Below are 23317 nucleotides of genomic sequence, written 5' to 3' on the forward strand. Positions count from 1 at the left end.
TTTAGGCATGTCTGTTTTCAAGTACAGAACCCCTAAGAGAACAGGGCCAGATTCTTAGCTTTTAGAAGGTGGTGTCACTCCACTGACTTCATTGGATCAACCCTGATTCCTGCCAGCTGGGCTTACTGAAAGCTGTATAGTCTTGAGTGGGATAACCCTCCCTCTGCCCTCTCCAGTATATCTACTCTCCCTATTTGCCTCTGTGAGGCATTTAAAAGCAAAACTTATTCATCCTATCTTTGTATGGGTGATTTGGGGAAGACTGATTAGTCAGAGGGCAGGTAAGGCAGTCAGAGTGCACCATGAATTCCTTTATCAGATGTTACCTCCACATGTATTATAAATGTGCATATGTCACACATACATACCCATACCACATATATGTATGTGAGAAACGTGACCAGTTCTAGAGACAATCAGGAATTAATCATCCACCTTTGACAGTTTTACCTGTCCTGTGTCCTTTAATCTGGCTCCCAGGGGTTTTAGTCTCACATTCAAAGCCCACTGAGTTGCCATGCTTTTTTGTTTGTTTGTTTTTAAACAAATCAATCTCCATAGATTTTTTTTTTTTTCCCTCCACAATAGTAAAAATTGCCCTGAGGACAGTTGCTCAGGCAGGCGTTTTGCTTGTGCTGTTTACTTATGCATAGATGTATCTTTCTCTCCAGCTTAACACAGTGTAAAAATGGGCAATTGGATGCTGCTCAAACTTCCCAAAAACCCACTTTTGTGCGAAGTCCAACATGGGAAACTTTTAGTTGAAAGTGAAATGTTTTCTTTTTTTTTTTTTTTTTCCAGAAATGTAGATATTTGAGAACATGGAGCCTTAACCATAAGCTTGCATTACCAGTTAAAGCTATTAGAATTTCACTCTTCTCCCTGTCTTATGAAATACAGGAAAATTGGCAGACACAGGCACTTCAGTTTAAATGGACTACAGTAAAAAATTAATAAATACTCTATTTCTTTAACAGTAAATAGCCAGCAGGGACATTCATACTGACAGAAAGTATTAGCAAACTGCTGTGTCTCAGCGGGATTACAGCTGATCCTCTCAGCAAGGCCATTTCTGTAACTAGAATTGTATATAAAATCTGCTCTGGAGACCATTTAATGCATTTTGTTTCCTGCAATCAGACTGGAAGATTGTGTAGGCTGCCTGCACCTCCACAGTTAAGACTTAACTGAACTCTGCTAATACAGTTTGACAATTCCACAGCTATACACGTGTGCAGTTACAGCTTAACTCTCTGAAGGGAGCAACAGCAAGTTTGATGTATTTTGCCATCAACCTATGTGTCTGTGGCAATGCTTTGTAGGGAGGCTGAAAGATGTGAACTGGCAGCATGGAGAAAACTCGAGTTTGTCAGACTGAATTGTTCAAAAATGTGTTTATTCACACACTAACGTTGGCATTTGCACGTTTGTTACCACATTAGAAGTTTAATCTTGGCATTTTATATGCTGATTCAAACCATGTTTTTTAGTCCCTACTTGCCATTCTGAAGGATTTCTTATTTGTTGATGGTTAGATGTTGACAGTAGTATAGTACTTCGGACCTTTTTCATGTCAGTGATTTGACTAGCTCTGTGTGTGTGGTCCCTTTGCAGAGGAAAAGCTATGGATTCACTTTAAAGCAAATGGCCATCAAATCACAAGACTTAAAAGAAGCAGCCTTTGAAAATGAAAATCTCTCTTGCATCACCCTTCAGGTTTTTTGTTTTTTTAAATAAATGCCGCTTGAACAGAATAGATGAGCACACAGAGTACTTTATACTGCGGAGTCAGATCACACTGACCTGAGAATATTGCAATGGCTAGATATTACAGTCCACGTCCACCAGAGGTTCTCAAACTGTGGTCCATATGCCTCTGGTGGTCTGCAAAGAAACGACTGGCCATGTAGTGTTGGCTTTCCTCATCCATTTCAGCTGCTAAATTGCTATACAAGACAGCAAATATGTTAAATACTTTCCATGTAAGAAACTATTATTGCTACAGGGATATTAAGTGGGAGAAGCAGAGTTTTTACCTTGAAAAGGCAGAAGTGCCAGAGACTGCACAAAATCCACTACAGGGATAGGTGGTAGCATAAAATCTATGTATAGCTGGTCCACAGAATCACAAATAGGAAGGGAGGTGTCTGTGAGATACTCCTAAAATGTGACACACCCTATGGAAAGAAAAAAATTGTCTTAAAATATCAGACTGCAGATCCAGAGCTGTTCTTTATAAATACCAACACATTATACAACAAGCACAAAATATGTATAGGTGTTCATCTCATAAGAATGCTGGAAGTATTTCCCTAGAGCTACATCACACAGGCTGTTTGAAAACATATTTGTTTTCAAAATACTAAAGGACGCTTTATCGTAGATTAACTGTTCTGCAACACGTTTTCCCCTAAAACATTTTTAAAAAATCATACAGCAGACCCAAATACCCTTTTTTCATGTTAGAATTCTAACTAGAGAACCCTGCATCAGGGCTGCCAATTCATTAGATTTTTTTGTGCATTAATTTAGTGTTGATGAAAGTCCGACTAATACCATTAGTCAGCACAACAGGGAATGAAACTGCTGTGTAAACTTCTCTATTATAGCTCTGCCCATGCATCTCGAACCTGCTACTCCACTCCTGCCCCTGATGGCAGTTAGCTAGTTCTGACCTGCAGCAGCCTTACTCTGCCAATGCATGTTAAAAATGGAGGAACAGAATCCCATATATGAACAGGAGCCAAAACCACATGGTGTAGTGAACAATGGACCCTAACTCATTTCTCTAGGAGAATCTGAATCTAGATCTCCAGCTTTTTGTTTTGGGGTTTGGGGTTTTTTTGCATTATCTTACTTTGATGGCTCAGTTTTTGTCCCATGTGGAGTTGGAAAAGCTTGAGGTGTTCAAGAAGGGCATAGAAAGCCATTTTCCGTATTCAAGACTTGTTCTGTAAGCACTCTTATAACAATGGAAGTTTAGCTACTGTTTTTCTGACTATCACTTCATACATTTCTGAATCTACTGAAAGAAATTACTTGGTAAATATTGAACTTTCTTGTTCAACAGTTCTACTCCCTTTATTCTGAGTCATATCAGCTGACTTTAAACTAAATTGGCACTGTTTTTGTTATTGCTGCTGCAGCACCATAGCTAACTCAGCTAACAGAAGGCAAACTGATTTCTCTTCTGGCTTGTCCAGTGGCAACAGAATGGTTAACTAAGTGTCCATTGCAGAATCTTTACTTTTGATGATACATTAGCTAGGGGGGGAAACAGCTTAACTCTCAGACCCCAGACTGAGTTGGCAGGGCTGAGATATGAAATGCCATCATTTTATTTGCAAACAGACCAGGTTTCTCAGAGTCGTTGACAGGAATGTGAAGCTCACCATGCCATTTTACAATGCTGCTTCTAATGGTATGAAAACCAGCTGAATTCAGGAAAAGCTCTTTGAAACTCTCTCATTCTGTGCCTGACTTGTAACATCAAATCTCGTCTATAGCCCTGTGTTAACAAATAAGCTGCCAGAGTCTTCCCACGCCCAAAGCTGGACGTGCACAAGTCCATGGGACCGGACGAGTTGCATCCGAAAGTGCTAAAGGAAATGGCGGCTGTGATTGCAGAGCCATTGGCCATTATCTTTGAAAACTTGTGGCCAACGGGGGAAGTCCCAGATGACTGGAAAAAGGCTAATGTAGTGCCCATCTTTAAAAAAGGGAAGAAGGAGGATCTTGGGAACTACAGGCCAGTCAGCCTCACCTCAGTCCCCGGAAAAATCATGGAGCAGGTCCTCAAAGAATCAATCCTGAAGCACTTACATGAGAGGAAAGTGATCAGGAACAGTCAGCATGGATTCACCAAGGGAAGGTCATGCCTGACTAATCTAATTGCCTTCTATGATGAGATTACTGGTTCTGTGGATAAAGGAAAAGCAGTGGATGTATTGTTTCTTGACTTTAGCAAAGCTTTTGACACGGTCTCCCACAGTATTCTCGTCAGCAAGTTAAAGAAGTATGGGCTGGATGAATGCACCATAAGGTGGGTAGAAAGTTGGCTAGATTGTCGGGCTCAACGGGTAGTGATCAATGGCTCCATGTCTAGTTGGCAGCCGGTGTCAAGTGGAGTGCCCCAGGGGTCGGTCCTGGGGCCGGTTTTGTTCAATATTTTCATAAATGATCTGGAGGATGGTGTGGATTGCACTCTCAGCAAATTTGTGGATGATACTAAACTAGGAGGAGTGGTAGATACACTGGAGGGCAGGGATAGCATACAGAGGGACCTAGACAAATTGGAGGATTGGGCCAAAAGAAATCTGATGAGGTCCAATAAGGATAAGTGCAGGGTCCTGCACTTAGGACGGAAGAACCCAATGCACAGCTACAGACTAGGGACCAAATGGCTAGGCAGCAGTTCTGCGGAAAAGGACCTAGGGGTGACAGTGGACGAGAAGCTGGATATGAGTCAGCAGTGTGCCCTTGTTGCCAAGAAGGCCAATGGCATTTTGGGATGTATAAGTAGGGGCATAGCGAGCAGATCGAGGGACGTGATCGTTCCCCTCTATTCGACATTGGTGAGGCCTCATCTGGAGTACTGTGTCCAGTTTTGGGCCCTACACTACAAGAAGGATGTGGATAAATTGGAGAGAGTCCAGCGAAGGGCAACAAAAATGATTAGGGGTCTGGAACATGACTTATGAGGAGAGGCTGAGGGAACTGGGATTGTTTAGTCTGCAGAAGAGAAGAATGAGGGGGGATTTGATAGCTGCTTTCAACTACCTGAGAGGTGGTTCCAGAGAGGATGGTTCTAGACTATTCTCAGTGGTAGAAGAGGACAGGACAAGGAGTAATGGTCTCAAGTTGCAGTGGGGGAGGTTTAGGTTGGATATTAGGAAAAACTTTTGCACTAGGAGGGTGGTGAAGCAGTAGAATGCGTTACCTAGGGAGGTGGTAGAATCTCCTTCCTTAGAAGTTTTTAAGGTCAGGCTTGACAAAGCCCTGGCTGGGATGATTTAATTGGGGATCGGTCCTGCTTTGAGCAGGGGGTTGGACTAGATGACCTCCTGAGGTCCCTTCCAACCCTGATATTCTATGATTCAATGATTTGCACTCATCTGTTTGGTACTGGTATATCCCTGGTTTTGTTCTCTATCCTGATGACAGCATAACAAACATTAAATCCTTATTTATTAAACACATGGGGGACGGGGACAACAAATAGGCACTGCTTGACAGCAAATAGGATGGAGTTTTCAATTTTGTTAGCTTAATTGAGTTAGTGTAATGTAATTGAAAAGCCCTCTTATTGTTCTTTAAGATGTTATTCACCTGAAATAGGGTGGATAACCATAGATTTTTAAAATAAAAACATTTGGATTTGTTTAATATTTTTTTTAAACCTGATTAAAATGAAATCTAATTTTAATACAAAATATGTTCAGGCCTAAGCTACTTATCTCTTAAGAGGGTTAAATAAAAAAAATGTGCTGAATCCATGAGCCTCTATCAAAACCTGTGAGCTAAAGGCTGCTTTTCTATATAAGGAAAGAATCGGGGGGGCTGGGTTTCTTAATTTGAGACCAAGCTTTATAAATAGGGCACAATAGGTCACGTGAAGTAATTTAAGAGTCTATCATTTTCAGGAGACTTCGGCAAGTAGGCAACTTAAGTTTCAGTCACTTTCACTTAGGCATATTTGAAAACTTGCCCAGGCTGATCTGAAATAATCAGTTTAATTCACTCACTAGTTAATCTCTATTTAACAAATTGTTTCGTTGTAAATGTGAAACATGTTTTGATAAGAGAAGTTTAAGTACCCAAAACATGTGAGGTAGTTTTGTTTAATAACAATATATGCTGTTTTGTGTGTTTAATTAAATTCCAGTTCCCATCCTAATGCCGCTTGATGCAAATGATGAGCAAAAAGATAATTATCTAGTAAATAAGCAATAAATCATTCACCGTTTTCAAACATACCTAAATGTACAGCTGATAAGACTGTGAAAATAATAAACTATATAATTGCTTAAATAAATGTACATAGTTATAGTCTACTCTTAGATAGCAAAAATATATACCAAATCTAGTGTAAAGAACATAAGAATGGCCACACTGGGTCAGACCAAAGGTCCATCCAGCCCAGTATCCTGTCTACCGACAGTGACCAATGCCAGGTGCCCCAGAGGGAGTGAACCTAGCAAGTAATGATCTAGTGATCTCTCTCCTGCCATCCATCTCCATCCACCCTCTGACAAACAGAGGCTAGGGACACCCTTCCTTTACCCATCCTGGCTAATAGCCATTAATGGACTTAGCCTCCATGAATTGATCCAGTTCTCTTTTAACCCTGTTATAGTCCTAGCCTTCACAACCTCCTCAGGCAAGGAGTTCCACAGTTGACTCTATTTAGTTGTAAATCAACATGTTTCAATGGTTATATCAATCAGTGAGAACGTGCCTCTTTAAAAATACCTGAAGTACAAATGGAAAAGTTTATTAAAATCAGTGATTTAAATTGAGACTTGCCTCTTGGTGATTTGACTAGCTGATTTAAATCAATCCACCCTGGGCTGAAGATATTTAGCTGGCCATGTTGTAGCTAGAGAGGTAGCCAAGGCTACAAAGAGCTAGCTAATGTGCTTTCTTGTTGGCCTGGATCCTACATAAGCATTGAGAGCTTTTCAGTTTTGGTCAGCTAACTCAGTTGAAAACCACAAACTTTACGTGTCAAGACAGGGCCGAAGGGCCCAGCATTTTGCCTTCAGTGCAGCTTTAACTGCTGGAGGTTGTGTGTTAGTAATGCATCTGGCAAGGCCTCAGGTGTGACTAATGCTTTTCTGTTTTGAGGCTGATTTATCTATCATGCATCCTCTACCCCCGCAAAAACAGTGGCAGGAATCAGTTGCATCCTTGCATTTGACATTGCTATCTGACTCCTCAGAGGCCCCACTACTCGCGGTTAAACTCAGGGAGAAGGCACACAGAGACTGGTCATTTGTTATCTTTTCTCTTGTGTTTAATAACTAGGAAGTTATCCTGCTAGTTATACAGGATGGGCAACTGAATTCCAGTGTGTAGTGGGAACGTCTGCACTGTGCTAATGGTGGTTAGCTCAGGACCATGTGCAAAACTTTCATTCAAGTTTATAGCATTGCAAGGAAAACTCAGGCAACAGGGATGACCTTCCCCATATTATTGTAAAAATGACTACAGCTGGGGACATTTAAATGTTTCCTATCAAACAGAAGCAATGCTGCTACCGCATGGCATTGGCATCTCATTGACTGCCGAACTGTTCCGTTACTGTCACAAAATTACACTAGTTCAGTATTAAATCGCACCAGCGGGGAGTGCATACAAAAGCCCCTTCTTGTAATGCAGTCACCCATTAGACTCTTCAGTCAGGACTGGGGAGAGACACTAGCGATCCCTGTATTTAAAAAAAGCAACCCATGAAATCAGTCTCTGGCAATGATGGCCCTTGTAGTTAGTGCTATGCGCTGCCATGCCAGAAAATAGTCCCAGTCTCATTCCTTGGGTCAGCAGAAGCACCTCATATCACTCAGTGATCCCCAAATGACTAAGGAGCAGCTCTGATGGACTTCAGGGGGCATCCTGCCCTGTCCATGATCAGAAAGAAGGTGCTCACAACTTGGTGGCTTGCAGGAATGGTGTGAAGGAGAGTACAGGGATTCCACAGATTCAGAAATAACCTGTTTCTGGCATCAAGCTGCTTGCTCAAGTGGGTTTTAAAACAGGTTGGAAATGTTATGCAGGAAACTCAAGAGTTTATAAACAGGGGGAAGTTTAAGAATTAAATTGCAAAAGATATCAAGGAAGTGTCCAGAATAAAACTGAATCCAAATTTACTCTAGGTAAAGCCTGAATGCATTCCTCCCCTTCTAAGTTTATCCCTAGAAATATCCATCATTTAGCATCGTGCAGCTATGGAGGTGATGAACAGACAACTCCAGCTGTCCATGGGTACCACCCCAAAACGTGACTCGGCTTCTATGCAAGCAGGACTGGATAAACTAGAGAATTTCAGTTTTACCCTGAAGTCTCCTTTCTGTGAGTGCAGGAAGCATGGAAATTAAGTGACTTTCTCAGAAACCTATACAGATTTCTTTTAGTCCACCAGGCAGTCATTTCTCATCTGGAGGGCTTTGTGGATCCTCCATCTGGGCATAGCTGAATGCCTGCCCTTTCCCTGGGTCTGGTAATCATCTGGCTTATGCGGTGCTCCCCACTCTAACCCTTATCCAGGTATAGACATTACATTCCAAGACTAGGTAGTGAAAACTGACTGGGTTTTCACTAGAAAGCAAAGTCCACAGAGATGTGTGGGCAGTTGGCCCAACCCCAAACAGCTTAGCAGTTATCTAATTATGAAGTTAATCTGATAAGACTAAACTCTGTAGAGAACTGTATGTACACCATTTTGTAAAACTGCAACTGCTTAAATGTCTGGGGATTAGTGAAGAGTGGGGAGGTAATTATCTGGTTGGAGGGACTCAAAATGAAAATGCAGAAGAGAGGAAAATTCAGGAGCAGAGTACCTTCTAGGCAATGGTTGGAAAGCTCCCTCTGAAGGGTTTGAAGATTTACCGCAATGTACGTAATAAAGGTAAAAGCATAATATTAACTGTTCAGTATTAGACAGGAATAGAGGATTAAATTATTTCTCCTAAAACCTTCTTAAACCAAGAATGAGGAAATGTTATTAGATGATCCATGAAATGTCAAACCCAGGGATGCCTCTTTATTCTTTCATCTTTTGTCCCTACTGAGCAAGACCAAGGATGGGTTCCTGAACTACACTTGACAACTATACCCTAGCCATCTTAGGCATCAGAATAATAGGAAACACAATTTATTGGGAGCCACATCTGAATGGTAGAAATCCAAGAGCCTTAGGGCTTGTCTACATGGTGCATTAGTCCATACTAGGGGTGTGAAGTCTAGAATGCACTACTGGTGCGCTGCACACTTAGTGCTGCACGTGGATCCTGCTGGTGTGCCCTAAAAGTTCCCTAGTGTGCATTAATGTAATACTATTTGAAACAGGACCACATCAGATGACTTGAAAGGGACCACTCTGAAGTGGTCTTTATATCACACCGGATATCTTGCACAGGGTGGATTGAGTTACTTCCTTCTGCCTTGACTGCGGGATGATTTAATAACTAGAGCACTTCTGACAGGTGTTTGTCCAACCTGTTAAAAACCTCAACTGAAAGAGATTCCACAACTTCCCTAGGCAGTTTGTTCCAGTGCTTACCTACCCTGACAGTTGGGAAGTTTTTCCTAATGTCCAACCCAAACTTCCCTTGCTGCAATTTAAGCCCATTGCTTCTTGTCCTATCCTCGGAGGTTAAGAAGAACAATTTTTCTCCCTCCTTCTTGTAACAATCTTTTATGTATTTGAAAACTTATGTTCCCCCTCAGTCTTCTCTTCTTCCAGACTAAACAAACCCAATTTTTTCAGGCTTTCCTCATAGCTCATGTTTTCTAGACCTTTAATAATTTTTGTTGCCCTCCTCTGAGCTTTCTCCAATTTGTCCACATCTTTCCTGAAATGTGGTGCCCAGAACTGGACACAGTACTCCAGTTGAGGCCTTATTAGCACAGAGTGGAGCGGAAGAATTACTTCTTGTGTCTTACTCACAACATTCCTGCTGATGCATCCCAGAATGATGATTGTTTTTTCTGCAGGTGTTACATTGTTGAGTCTTGTTTAGCTTGTGATCCATTATAACCCCCATATCCCTTTCCACAGTGTTCCTTCGTAGGCAGTCATTTCCCATTTTGTATGTGTGCAATTAATTGTTCTTTCTGACAATGATTTAAATCACTGATTTAAATCAAATTTTTCTGTTTGCTGATTTAAAATGATTACTAACCAATGAGAAATTGCCCTTTTTCAGGAAAATAACTAAACTACAGATGCAATTAAAGATAAAAATTGATTGTAACCATGAAAATATCTGTTTATAACTGCTTAAATATGTATAAATACAGTATATCTTCCTGGTTAGCAAAAAAGTACCAAATTTAGTATAAAGGTTATACGTAGTTGTAAAGTTACAAATATAAAAATCTGAAAGTAAGTTAATTCTACTTTATTATTTTAAATGCACAAAAAAGCAGTTTAGAATCATTATTAGTTAAAAATATTACATGTCCTGGATACATAAATTCAATTTTGATACTTATTTTTTAAAACTTGCTGATTTGTTAAAGGAAGTGTCTGTAGTTAATGAATTGAACTCAATGTTTCAGGTCACCGTGTCCATCAAGATTTTAGTTCTAATAGATCTCATCCTCACACTCCATTTTTATTCGTAGATTGGGAGAGAAGACACTTTCTTGCTTTTTCAACTCTCATCCAGTTTCTCAATTTTGAACAAGCTAGTAACTGAACTTTGAACTAGTTGAATAAACAAATGAAAACTATGGTTATCCACCCTCATGTTTCCAGAAGAAAAAAGTAGCAGCCCAGGCCAGCCTTGCACAAGGACGCTGCTTACAACTTCTAGGGTACTTTAGAGACCAAACTATTTTTTAAGACTGCATAAAGTACCAGCCATCGTATGGTATGAATACAGGTGCCATCTTTTTCCTATTCACTATTAAGGAATCAAAATGTAAAATTATCTGAACAAACTGATGTTGTTCATTTTCCCTTGCAAGTCCCAGGCACCACCACATCAGCTGGACTGAGCAGACACAAGATAAGAGGAATGGACCTTTAATGCAAATGACCAGTTCTAAGCATGAACCAAGGAGGGGCATGTTTGCTGATCCTTTGTGAAATACACTAAGAGAACTTACTGTTTTGCAGTTTTAGAGAGACAGTGCAGTTAAATAGGGCAAACTTGGTCTTACGAATGCTTGTTTGCCAAACTCCAAATTAAACAATGGACAGAGGACAAAGGAGAACAAAAATCACAGGTTTCATAAATTTAAATATTTTGTGGCTAAGCCTGAAGCAGATTTTATGAGACACTCCTGACAAGAATAAGTATTAGGGAAACTAACAGACTAAATTTGGGAGATTCCAACAATAACTTAAAAATAAGGTGACCAATGATTCCACTCTTCTGGAACCTCACTCTGGAACTCTGAACTGGTCTCTGATTGAAATCAGAGGAGTTTGCAGATGACACTGAATATCCAGGCTGTTTTGAGTCCATTTCAGTCTGTGTCTCTGCATCTCACAATATAGGGCAGAGATTTGACTCTTCAGGGAGCCTCTATGCTAATAATTGAATGCTGTCTTTCTTCCTCTCCCTGTGGCATTTAGGTAAATGGCTGCTTGCTGGATCCCTTGCCCCCTATGGTGATTAGGAAAGGATGCCAGTCACTGCCTACTAGCATGATGGAAACCTCTATTGATGAGGGGATAGAGACAGAAGGTGAATCAGATGATGATCCTGCACAGGCATTTGCAGCCCTCCAAGCAACCCGCTGTGGGAAAAGACGTCACACTCTGGCAGAAGTGACCAACCAGCTTGTCATGATGCCAGGCACAGGTACATATATTGTAGAGGTCTCTGCAGAAGTTTAAGGATCTAAGAGCCCAGCTTGTTACATGCTGGATGAAAAACACTAGCTTGGTTTGTGTCTTAAGTAACAATAAATAAAGCTGCTTTTCTTGATAGTTATTAATTTATTTGATAGAGGCAGATATGAAGACAAGGGAGCAAACTCACAGCTGGCCTATCCAAGCACAACCCTATCCAATCTAATGGCAATGTAGAAAGGGTAGAGGGTGGCAGGCAAATTAAATGAGTTACATTTTTGGCATAATTAACCATCCCAAGATATTTAATTCCCAGGTGATATATATGCCTAGAAAGAAACACTAGTTTCTCTGGCAGCCCAATGCCAATGCGGGAATGCAGCAATGCCAAGTTGGGCTATGATCTTGTCAGCTCTCCCAAGTTAAACAGAATCTAGACAGTACTTGAATGGGAAATTCCTCAAGAGAAAAAGTGTGGTGAAGAAAACAAGATTGGTGACTTAATGGCATTCTACCAGAGTCCGTACTGAACTGAGGTCTTAGTGCAAGGCTAAAGCCCTCAGCTGTTGTCTTTTAGCGATTATAGAGCCAAGTTCATAACCACATCTAACCATTCAAGATTCCACTGCACTTCTTCAGGTGTTGGCTCCCACTAACCTGGCTAGGTTCCAGTGTGGATAATTCCATTCTGCCTCCCTAAATTCCCACTGCAGTTTCATTTGGATGTGGAATGCACATCTTCATGTCCCCAATAGTTGTGTAATGTACCTGTCCACTGTAAATGGCTTCTGTGTTTCACCCCAGTGGTGAATGAAGTGATTGTTTGAAAAGCGCTTTGGGGGATTTCTACATGAAGGGCACAGTATCCTTGTTAGCAAGCCATTTAACTTATTTTATCCTTAAACTTAGTATTAAAACCAGGGGTGTGACCCCATTCTAGTGCTGGAAGTATTAGTGTGTTTATAAAGCTTGCATTTTTCTTACACTTCCTCCATGCCAGTCACTGGAGACCATGCTGGCAGAAATGGCTCAAACCGATGGCGCTTTGCTTTGCTAAATTACTGCACTTTCTATTTAATCTGGCTTTTGTTATTTCTCACAGGGAAAGTCTACTCCTTGGATGAGAATCCATCTTTGGGCAGCATTGACTCAGAATATGATATGGGATCTTTTCAGAGGGATCTTAACTTTCTTGAGGACACTCCTACCCTGAAGGAAATGGTGCTGGCCAACCAGCCAGCACCCAGAATGACATCCCCTTTCATAGGCCTGAGACCTGCCAATCCAGCCATGCAGGCACTGACCTCCCAAAAACGAGAGGCCCACAACCGTTCCCCCGTCAGTTTCCGAGAGGGGCGCAGGGCATCTGACACATCCCTCACACAAGGTAACTGTTTCACTGTTGTCATGAGAAGTTATGCACAAACATAGTACCATGTGTGCGTTTAACCCCAGCTTTAGTGGCAAAATATGGCTCAGCTGGGCTGTGCTGACTGAATAGCAATAGCTTTGCTGATATTGTTCTGTTTGACTTTTGTCCAGGAATTGTAGCATTTCGACAGCACCTTCAGAATCTGGCACGAACCAAAGGAATCCTGGAGCTGAATAAAGTCCAGCTGCTATATGAACAGATGGGATCAGAAGAAGAGCCCAACCTAACATCAACCACTCCCCACTTGCAGAATCTTGTAAACAGCCCCCCTCAGGTGTGTGTTAAGTACAGATAATGTGTTTGGTGCCGTACAAGCCACAAGCAGAAACAAGCCCTTCCTCAATGAGACAGATAAAGAGGAGAGGAGATGCACTGGGAGACCTAGAAGAGACATTAATGTAGAGCTTAAATTTGCTCCTCTCCCCCTCACTTGTATAATGGAGGGTAGAGCAGGTATTGAACTCCTATGGGTTAGTGTTTGCCAGCCTTGTGGAACCAGCGAGATGGTATTCTGGGCTTTTCAGATCCAACAGATTGTTAGTTTCAGTCTAAAGGATGTGTTTTAGATGCATATAGAGCCACATTCTGTTCTGCCACAGTGGAGTTACTGTGCTGTAACAGAACTGAACCTCCACCCGTCATTTTAAATGTGGTTGGTGGTACATCACTTGCCCAGCTTTGGCCTTATTTTGTCAGACAGAATCCAACTAGTTGCTTCCACTTTCCTTTATTTGCCTGTTTGTAATGAAACAAGAGGCAGCAACTGTAAATAATGAGCACGTTCTATCTTTTCTTGTTGGGCCTACCTGCTCCAGGGAATAATCAGCATGGATGGTCAATAGAACCTATGGTACTCCTTGCAAAATGCTCTAGAGAGCAACTTTGAAGCACTGATAATCCCAGTGCTTTCTCACAATTCGCTATGAGATTTCGGTGCCACTCCTCACTCTCTGAAACCAGAAAGTCACAATCCATTCGGAAGAATGGGTCATTAAGTGTGACATGTCAGAGCTCAGTTGTGGTGCCAACCAGTGAACCATTCTCTCCAGCCACATCAGCAGCTATCCTGCCTGTTGGAGACACCCACTGTGTGTAGAGCTCTTTTTAAAATTTGTATCAAAAGCCTTTTGTCTTTGGTTTTAAAACTCTGAAAAGAGGCAGACATATTCACAGGGTCAGGATTACTTTGTCCTGGTGCCACTGGGATCTGAGCGCAGATGAGTCAGGAAATACCTTGTGTTTCTCCAGGTTAGTCAGTTGTGTGCCTTTTCTATTTCTAAACAATCCTGTCTAAATTCTAAACAACCCTAAATGAGCCATGAGCCCTGCAGATCAGTTGGCTCTACAGCCCCAATCACTGCAACTATGGAGATCTGTGTAAGCAGCTCCCTAAAGGGTTTAAGCAGAAAATGTAGCTTCTGTCTGGCGGAATCAAACTGTGCTCTTGCCTTCTCTTCCCAGGAGGAAGCTTCTCAGCAGCAGGAGACTGTGTCTGCCTTCCCTAATGGCGTGCACCCCCAGTTATTATCCAGACGACAGAGCTTAGAAACACAGTACTTGCAACACAGACTGCAGGTATGGTGCCTTCCTCCAGTGTCAAGCCAGCCATTGATAGTACATACCAATCTAGCCACTGAGTTATTTTCAATGAGAAAAATGGTGGATAACTAGTAAAGCGACAAAAATTCAAGTTACCTTGTATACTAGGGGTTCCTTTGGCTGCTGCAGCTCCTGCTTCTGGTTTTCCATTTCCTTAGCCAGTTACTCATAGTTGCCTCTAATTAATAAGTAACAGGAGTTCAATGGCAGTTCTCGGTAGCTCCTCTTGGTTGCATTCCTTTAAAGGAAACATCACAAGATCTGGTTTGGGAAGTGATCTGAGGAACCTCTGTCCTTTTTCATCGGAGTAACATTTCTCTTTTTATTTTTACTGGTTTCCTTTTAAGAACACAAATTCTGCAAATTCTTCCAGCTTGTATAATAAAAATTCCCAGAGAAGTCTAACCTCCGAGAATGTTTGAAATCCATTACAGCTACCAGTTAGTACCTAATCATATCTAGAATGTAGAAACAGACCAATATTTCCAAGTGTGCTTGAGTTCTGAGTGGTTCAGATTATTTTGGGTATCCAACATGAGTGAGATTGGGCTTGGTTTTTCAGAGTGCGGAGTACCTCCAAGTACCACTAGCTTTGGTTATAGTGGGGGGTGATTACTTAGGGTTTCCCCAAGCAGCTTTCAGTCTCTTCTAGTTACATGTGCCTAGCACAATAAAATCCTGATCCCTGATTGGGGCCTCTAGGCACTACCAGTAACTGGTGGTGTTGCAAAACCAGGTGCTAGATAGGAAGTTAGACGTCCAAAACGTACACATCCACTCTTGAAAATGCTGCCCCCAATCTCTTAAAAACCCTCACATTGTGATAGGATAAACAAGTACTTCCCCAGCTGAGACTTTATGGGACAGTTTAGTCTCTCCTGGACTCTCATGCATTTAAAACAGTGCGCTTCATTTCACATTTTAAATCCATCATCTTTTGGTATTGTTGCAGAAACCCAGCCTGCTGTCAAAAGCCCAGAATACCTGCCAGCTGTACTGCAAAGAACTGCCCCGAAGCCTGGAACAGCAGTTACAAGAACACAGGTGAGAAGCACCTGGCATTGGCCACTGTTGGAAGACAGGATACTGGGCTAGATGGACCTTTGGTCTGACCCAGTATGGCTGTTCCTGTGGTTTACAATCTGGGTAGCTGAGTGATTTGCATGTAACTTCTTCCCAGGAGTAATAGGAGAACAGAGACTTTCTTGGGACAGGCAAACTCTCTCTCATCTAAAAATCTCTACGAACACAGTACTAAGGCCCTTCATTATCAGTTTTTACCAATTTTTGCTGAAAAATTACTAGATTTTATTCAGGTTTTGTCAAATTTTGGGTTTTCGGGATCTGTGAATTTTTTGCTGATGGGCTGGCAGGGTCAGCTGGGGCTCTGTCCAGGGAGGAGCAGAGGGGGGTGATACTCACAGGGTACAGCCTTCTCCTTCCCTCCTGAGTTCAGCCCTACAGTGTAGCCCTGTTCACTTCCTCTGTGCAGTGGAGGGGAGAGAGACTGAAAGGGAGCTGGGTCCCAACAGCCACCACTGCCTGACTACTGCAGTGATAATAAAAGACCATAGAAGTTTGATTCAGCAAATTGTAGTGTGTCCTTAGCTTTCTTTAGTGTGCAGAAGGTCTGTGAATTGGGGGCAGTGTGGCTATACTTCTGTACTCATGGTTTCCAGTGAAAGTGTTTGGACCATGTATTGCAGTATTTATGGTAACTCAGAACATGAATGATGTGGTGCCTCAGAATCCCTGCAGTCATTTGGGTATTTCCTGCCTTTTTTCCATGACCAGATAATTTTACCACAAAGAACATGAGCAATTCCTGTAAGCCAGGCTCTTACAGACGGGAGAATCAATTTAAAAATGACACTTCTCTAAAAATATCTTTGTTGTAGTAATCATAGACATTACAACAAGCGAGTTTAGATTAGAAGAGACTTTTTCGTCCTCTACCCCACCTTCTTTTTTCTTTTTGTAACCTGTTTCCTCTATGTATTTAAAGTGCTAGGTTCAACAGCAGTTAGAGAAAACTGATACAAAAGCAAAAAGAGTGAGCGTATACAAAGGCCTGTATGTCAGCTAAAAACTGGCTCTGGTTTCTTTGTGAAAGAGCCACAGAGATGAAGGAGTCTGGCCCTACAGCCAGAATTAGACAAAAGCATTACAGCCCTCAGGAGACTCAACTGTTGAGTGCCAGACGCAGAGAACAGGAAGGACGAAGGTGCACCAATGTCCAAGGCCCCTGCAATGGCAGGGAATTGATGTAGTGAGACACATCCAGATAATCCATGTGTTTGTAATCCACAAACACTGGTAGAGGGACTGGACAGATGGAGGGCATGAAATCTTCACTTGCTTTCTTGTTGTCCCTTTTATATCTGGAATGAGCGTCAAGAGCGGCTGTAGAGTTGAGGGCTAAGGCTGACAACCATCCAGAGCATTATCTTGCTGACCAAAGCAACTTCATGTGCTTTTTCATGTCTCAAAAAAAAGAAAAGAAGGTTGTGTGTAAGGAAACATAAACTAGGTGAGCTGGGAACAGTCTTGTACCTCCTTTCCTGAATCCTGTAGAGACTAGGCAGGAGAGGACTTCATATTTCTGGATGCCCTGCAAATTGGTTGGCTGGAGATCCCACTTTTGTGATATCCCTGGAATTTGCCAATGGTAGCTATGAAACAAAAGTCCTCGTGTTAAGTTCTTCCTGTGTCAGATGTGAAGAGCATGGGTGTTTGTTAAAATCCAAGATGATGATGATGGTCACAAAATACAGTAGAATACAGTAGAACTTCACTAATTTGCACTGGTAACTGGAGAGACTCATTGTCAGTTGCTGAATTCTGAAATTTAGCAAGTAGCAAACAAAAAAGCAAATGCATCTACAATTTTTGGTTGAAGTTGGGATGTTCATTGTTAATGAGAATTTTTGTATGATCAAGCACCCTTAGCATTTTTGTGGGGGTGAAGTGTGGGCTTTTTCAATAAAAAATTATTCCTATTGCATTGCTTAGTGCATAACGTCTATTTATTTGCCAAGCATAGTCTAGTTTTAATCGTTTAGGATAATATTTCATAGTGTACTAGAATTATGCTCTGTAATGTTAGCCATGAGAGATCTTACTGCATTGTCTCTGCTATTGCACCTTTGCTAAGAAGCAGGGAGAGAGAGACATGTTGAGTGTGCAGATTAGCAAAGTGACAATTAACAAGGTTCAATTGTAAATGAAACCCAACTGGCAGTTTAGGGATTGGCTCTCTCAAAGGTCATGGAACCCAATGTGCTTTTCACCACTCTCCTCTGCTATTGCTGTTAGTGAGATCTGTCTGCTAATCACGCTAAGCATTAATATTTCAAAGACTGAAAATAATTCCTGTTGATGTCCTTGATTCAGGCTGCATCAGAAGAGACTCTTCCTCCAGAAGCAGTCCCAGCTGCAGGCTTATTTTAACCAGATGCAAATAGCCGAAAGCTCCTACCCAAGGTCAAGTCAACTGCCACTTCCAGGCCAGGAGGAGCAGCAGCAGCCACCACCACAGTTCAGCCTGGCACAGCCCTTGAGCCCTGTAATGGAGCCTTCCTCAGAACAAATGCAATATGACCCTTTCCTTAGCCAGTATCAGAAACTGCAGCTGGAGTCATTGCCGCCATCACAGATCCACAGCTCACCTCGGTTGCCATCACAGATTCATGTACAACAGCAGCCACCACCGCCACCCTTGCAATATTCCTATCAGACTTGTGAATTGCCAGTCGTCACCTCTTCTGAGCCAGACTACCCAAACCAGTGCCAGTATTCCATGAACCCAGCCCAGCAAAGCAATGTAGCATCACCAGACAACCAGAGGAGCTCAGCATCTCATGAGTCTCAGTCCAACTATGAGGCGTTAACCCTTTCAGAGTTGCCAGGACTTTTTGATTGCGAAATGATGGAGACTGTTGACCCCCAACATAGTGGCTATGTCTTGGTGAATTAGCCACCCTGCAGTGTTAACTTAAGAACGGAAGACAGGTGAAGTGAAGGAAAAGCATGTGAATTTTCATTTTTGTTCCAACCCTAAAATTCATGGCTTTTTTCCGACCCTTGACCTACTGGGGGATGTAAAAGTCACCTGACTGGTATTAGCAGGGGATGGCTAAAAGCTACATCGCCATTGGTTCATCCTGTCAGTACTGTGCCACAAACCCAGTGGCAGGGGCTTGAGATGGATAGTGCAATTTGGTCAAACAAAGAACCAGTTTGCAGAGAAGGAGATTACAGATGTAGTTTTAAGAGGAAGAAAAGGGGCCCTTCCAAAAACTGGATACTCTGCAAGCATCCATCCAGTATCAGATGAAACCTGATAAAGATCTGCAAAAGAAAGGAGAATGAATGAATGAGTGACGCATTGTACTACTTGGCAATAAAAGCAATATATTTTTCATTGGAACTCAGACTTGGGTAACCTGAAGGCAAATCAAGGACTCTTGAAACTTTAGTGCATGGTGGATTTAAACGAAAGTTGCACTTTGGCATTGAAATGTTGGTTCTAAGCTACTGATGTTGAATTAGTCCACAGTAGGTCTCAGGGGACGCCAGGTGTTTCTCCAGCAGACTCCACGTCCTCCTGCTAGCAACAGCGTTAACCCAAACTTGACAAAAAACTTCTAATTGCCCATCATGGGAAGTTTCTGGAACTTTGACAAAATGATACACTGACGTAGTCAAAAGATAGCTAAGTCTGACATCAGGCACTGCAGTGTTTTTAGAGGCCTCTGAATGGGGTAAAGGATCAGTTAACAGAGATGTGAAAGTACCAAGAGGAGGTCTACAACTGCAGGAAATGACATTGTCAAAAAGGTCAGCCAGGGTAGCATTAGAAATCAACCCTTTTTGCAGACAGCCTCTTGTGGAGGCCTCTGCCGTGGAGCAGCTCTGGTCATGAGAGAGGATACATCTGTCCTCGGTCGCTTTTTAAAAATAACTATTTTGAATTTACAGTATGCGTTGCTGGTGGTTTATTAAGCTTTTTGTATATTTGGACAATTTAGGTTATAGAACTTAAGGACAAAACAAAATGAGCTTAAAAACCCCCATGTGAAGTGATAGTGCTGTGCCTTTTTGGGTTCTTTATCAGATTATATGCTTTTTTTCCTGAAGAAAGTAGACAATACCCCATTTATATCCATGCTAAAGCCAAAGTCACTTCAGAGCATGTGTTCCACCATGTGGAATACAATACAACTTCCTTAGGGTTTTGATTGCTCGTCTATATGTGAAATGTTAAAAGTATTACAGCAATATTTAAAGTCAAGAACTGTTGCTATATTAACCGTTTCAACAGATACTCACTTTGAGCAAGCACTTGAGTCTCCAAACCCTTGCAGTTCACAAAATGCCAGACAGCAGCTGCGCTTTGGATCCATAGAAGGGACATGGGTAATCACTGTAATTTGGGTTGTCTCCAGTGTTTGAAATACTGTGAGACAATATTAAAGGAGAACCTAGTACCCCACAGTTGGAGAGTTTAGCCCTTTGTGAGCAGATGAACACACTAAGCACAATGCAGGTTCTTTAAAGCACAAAGAACAGCAGAGAAGCAGATACTGCTTATGAAAAACACCTTTAGTTGTCTGGAAGGTTTCCCTTTTCATTAAGTTCAAAGTGAGGAAAGAGGCTAAATATGCTAATAGCTGCATCACTACACAATCGCCAACCTTGCGCCTGAGACTTTGCTCTCAAACCAGTCTTGTTGCAAGTTCCCAAACCCACCAAATCTGGTATGTCACTTTACACTGACCCACGGGCAAGTTCTCCAGTCACTGTATAAAGCACCAAAGCATTGAACTGAATTGGTGGTAGCAGAAGAGAATTCTTGATACATTGAGAAAAGCCCAGTCAACTTATAATCAGATTTTCTGACCAACTAATTTCATGTCAAACAGAGTTATCAAAGATCAGACTGCAGCACCATTTTTTCCCCTTCAGAGAATAAGCAGCCAGCACACAGAGCAATAATACAGTATTTACATGGCAAAGGTAAAAAAAATCTAGTGACTGTTTATTAATCAGCTTTAAACAGGAAAAAGTTCAGCACTGCTGCCAGCAATTGCCTTATTTCCTAGTATGCTAAAATCTGACGGACCTGTGGTGTTTATACAGCACTTTGTGTAATATGGGTCACTCATCCACTTATAGTACAGTCAGATTTGTTCAATAAAGGCTTGGTATTGACTACATAGTGATTCCAAAGCCATTGCTGGTGGGCAATTTGAAATCCCATGTAAGCTAAAGAAGGGGTAAACAGCGATACAAACTTTATTAAAAATCTTCAAAGAACAGCCCCTAGGTCTTAAGTGACCTGTAGAGAACAAGCAACTGGCAACGACACTGCAGGGGAACAAAGGGCCAGCCCAGTGGAGTCTAAGCATCTCACCAGAGCAGGTGACCACATGCAGCAAGAGGCCCCCTGAAATATTAAGCAAACATGAGGCCAAGCTGAATACCCAGAGAGCTGCGTGAGGTAGAAGAAAACTATGGATATGGAAATGTCTCCATAGTATGAACAACAAATTCAGAGGCCCAGTTCTGCACAGGGAGTTGGGTTACAAAAGATGGCCTGCCCCTTTTCTTAACTATTTCCACAACAAACCCTACAACCCCATACATAGTAGGACGACATGGATCAGGATCCAGGGGCACAAGAGATCAAACCACAACAATAATTCCGCGTGTGCGCGCGCTCTCTCTCTCTCGACTCATTTTAGTAATTTCTTTACCAGAGGGTCCCAACTAGTTTAAGCTGCTGAGTTTTGGAATGCAGGTATCTAGGGAGCTACAGAGTTTTGAATGTTATGAACATGAAGTAGCTTAGATGATCTCCCTCAACTAACAGCCTGTTTAACATTTCATGTCATTTTCTTCAGAATAAAAAATTGCTAATGCCACACTAGACTATTTCCTGGGCACCACTCGTCTTCATGCTACTTTGAAGTGGTTACTTTTGTTCAAGTCTGTTGTGTCTCACGTTAGAGGATTGTGTATACTACTGTATAGTTCAGTATTACCTTTCGTATCTTGTATTACAGGCTCCTCTGAAGAGACTTTGGTGAGATGTATATGGGGTAAACATTTCATATGGAGAAAAGTGCAATATGTGTGTGGTACGTTCTTTAATGTATTTTTTTAAAGAGTTAGAGGGTTTAGTCTTTGCTTTGGGATAAATGCACTAGTTTTGTGAGCTCCAGTTGGGCAAGTTCATCTGTAGTAATTACATGCAACTGGTATACTGGACTCTGTAAAGCAATTACAGTGTATTAATACAAAATAAAGAGTATGTACATTTCATTTTTAAATCTTTAGTGAACTAAAATGGAATTGAAAATTGTTCTACACCGTAAGCTTAGCAAGCTCCATGGTAGCATTACCTTTCAGTTATTCTAATAGCAGGCTGCAGCTGAGACACCAAGATACAAATAATGAAAAATAAGCATGTTCCTATTACCAGGTTCTCTGGACTGTCTATTTCATATAATTGAACAGTTGTTTTGTACCACCTTGAAAAAAATCTCAGAAGACAAATGTGAAGGAAGAAAATGTATTAACAGCCTCACACCATAGGTCCATTTCTCTATTACATGCAACCCATTTAGCACAGCCCTGCTCTCGATATCACCCATTCACAGCAGAGGCAATGTTTGCATAACGCCTCTAGATCACCGACCGACTACACAGATACCTATGCTTTTATAAGAAACTGGTTTTGAAGAATCACTTTCCTTATTCACAGTTAAGTCCTAAGCAATTCAGGGAACACTGACCAACAAATCCATATGACTTGAAAGCAGCAGTTTTAGTGTAGGTTACATAATGCTAGTTCTTATACTTCCCTGCTTAAAAAAACCTCTTTCTTACACAGTGTTGAGCACAAGAAGAGATTGGGTGTGGCCATAGTTGTTTGCTATTAACACTGATAGAATCCAACTGTCTCAGGTCACCTGCTGAACCATTCCCCTCTCACACCCATTGTAAAAGAGGAGTCATTTGGTTTTGACCAGGAAAAGGATTCAACGTTAAAGTGGCTTGAGAAGGAAAAACAATTTCACACCAAAATAATACGTTATTTCTGTGTTGCAGAACCATAGAACAATACTTGTTTTGCAAAATAGTGAACTTTTCAGGATTTCATACTTGTTTTCCCCCCTTTCTCCACTGAACGCAATTAAAAGAGTAGTGTCCAGGGGCATATTTTCATTTCTTCACTCTTTAAAATCTCCTCAACTTCAGAAGAATCTACAGATTGGAAGTGGCAAAAGGAAAAATGAAAGCCTTTAGCTTTGCCAATCTTCCAAAGTTAAGAACATTGGTTTATTTCCCCCTCTGCTTTGACTTTTCTCATTCAACTCCATTCATTCTTTTGCATTTGGTCACAAGAGGAGGGGAGAGTGGAAGAACTAAAGCTCCAAAGTTATAACAACTTTAATTGCAAAAAATTAATCAAATGACTTTTTCTTGTGGAAAAACTTAAACTCCTCTCACCCCCACTTCTTTTACAGGAAAGCTTTCTGGTTGGAAAATTCTGCCTAGCTCTACTCAACATTTATTATAGGTAGTGTTTAGGGTGATTAAGAATGGGCTCTGGGAGGCTGTACCTACTACCTATATAGATTTAGAAACATAGTTAAATCCATGCATTCTTCTAGCAAGGATGAGATTAAATTGTATAAAAGATGGTTATACAGCTATGGAAATGAGCTGCATTTTAGGAGTAAATTATACAAATA

The 23317-nt window shown here is 41.5% G+C and overlaps 2 protein-coding genes across 17 annotated transcripts in view; one reads left to right on the top strand and one right to left on the bottom strand.

Moving 5' to 3' along the window:
- Nucleotides 1–22089, top strand: part of SIK2 (salt inducible kinase 2) — a 115626-nt gene extending 93537 nt beyond the window's left edge. For 14 of the 16 annotated variants that reach the window (XM_073321201.1, XM_073321207.1, XM_073321203.1 and 11 more), the window contains 6 exons: nt 11306–11534; nt 12627–12911; nt 13067–13230; nt 14418–14531; nt 15508–15599; nt 17949–22089. In XM_073321201.1, the coding sequence (XP_073177302.1) occupies nt 11306–11534; nt 12627–12911; nt 13067–13230; nt 14418–14531; nt 15508–15599; nt 17949–18531 (1467 nt within the window). In that variant the 3' untranslated portion in view covers nt 18532–22089. The remainder of the gene's footprint in view (nt 1–11305; nt 11535–12626; nt 12912–13066; nt 13231–14417; nt 14532–15507; nt 15600–17948) is intronic. The other 2 variants (XM_073321217.1, XM_073321205.1) reach the window with 2 other exon arrangements.
- Nucleotides 1392–23317, bottom strand: part of ALG9 (ALG9 alpha-1,2-mannosyltransferase) — a 118781-nt gene continuing 96855 nt past the window's right edge. Inside the window, exons 15-16 of the transcript XR_012155956.1 lie at nt 2037–2177; nt 1392–1946 (exon numbers count right to left, since the gene is read on the bottom strand). The gene's annotated coding sequence lies outside the window, so the exon portion shown is untranslated. The remainder of the gene's footprint in view (nt 1947–2036; nt 2178–23317) is intronic.

This window comes from Lepidochelys kempii, chromosome 22, assembly GCF_965140265.1.
Source record: "Lepidochelys kempii isolate rLepKem1 chromosome 22, rLepKem1.hap2, whole genome shotgun sequence".
In the NCBI taxonomy this organism is placed as follows: domain Eukaryota; kingdom Metazoa; phylum Chordata; order Testudines; family Cheloniidae; genus Lepidochelys; species Lepidochelys kempii.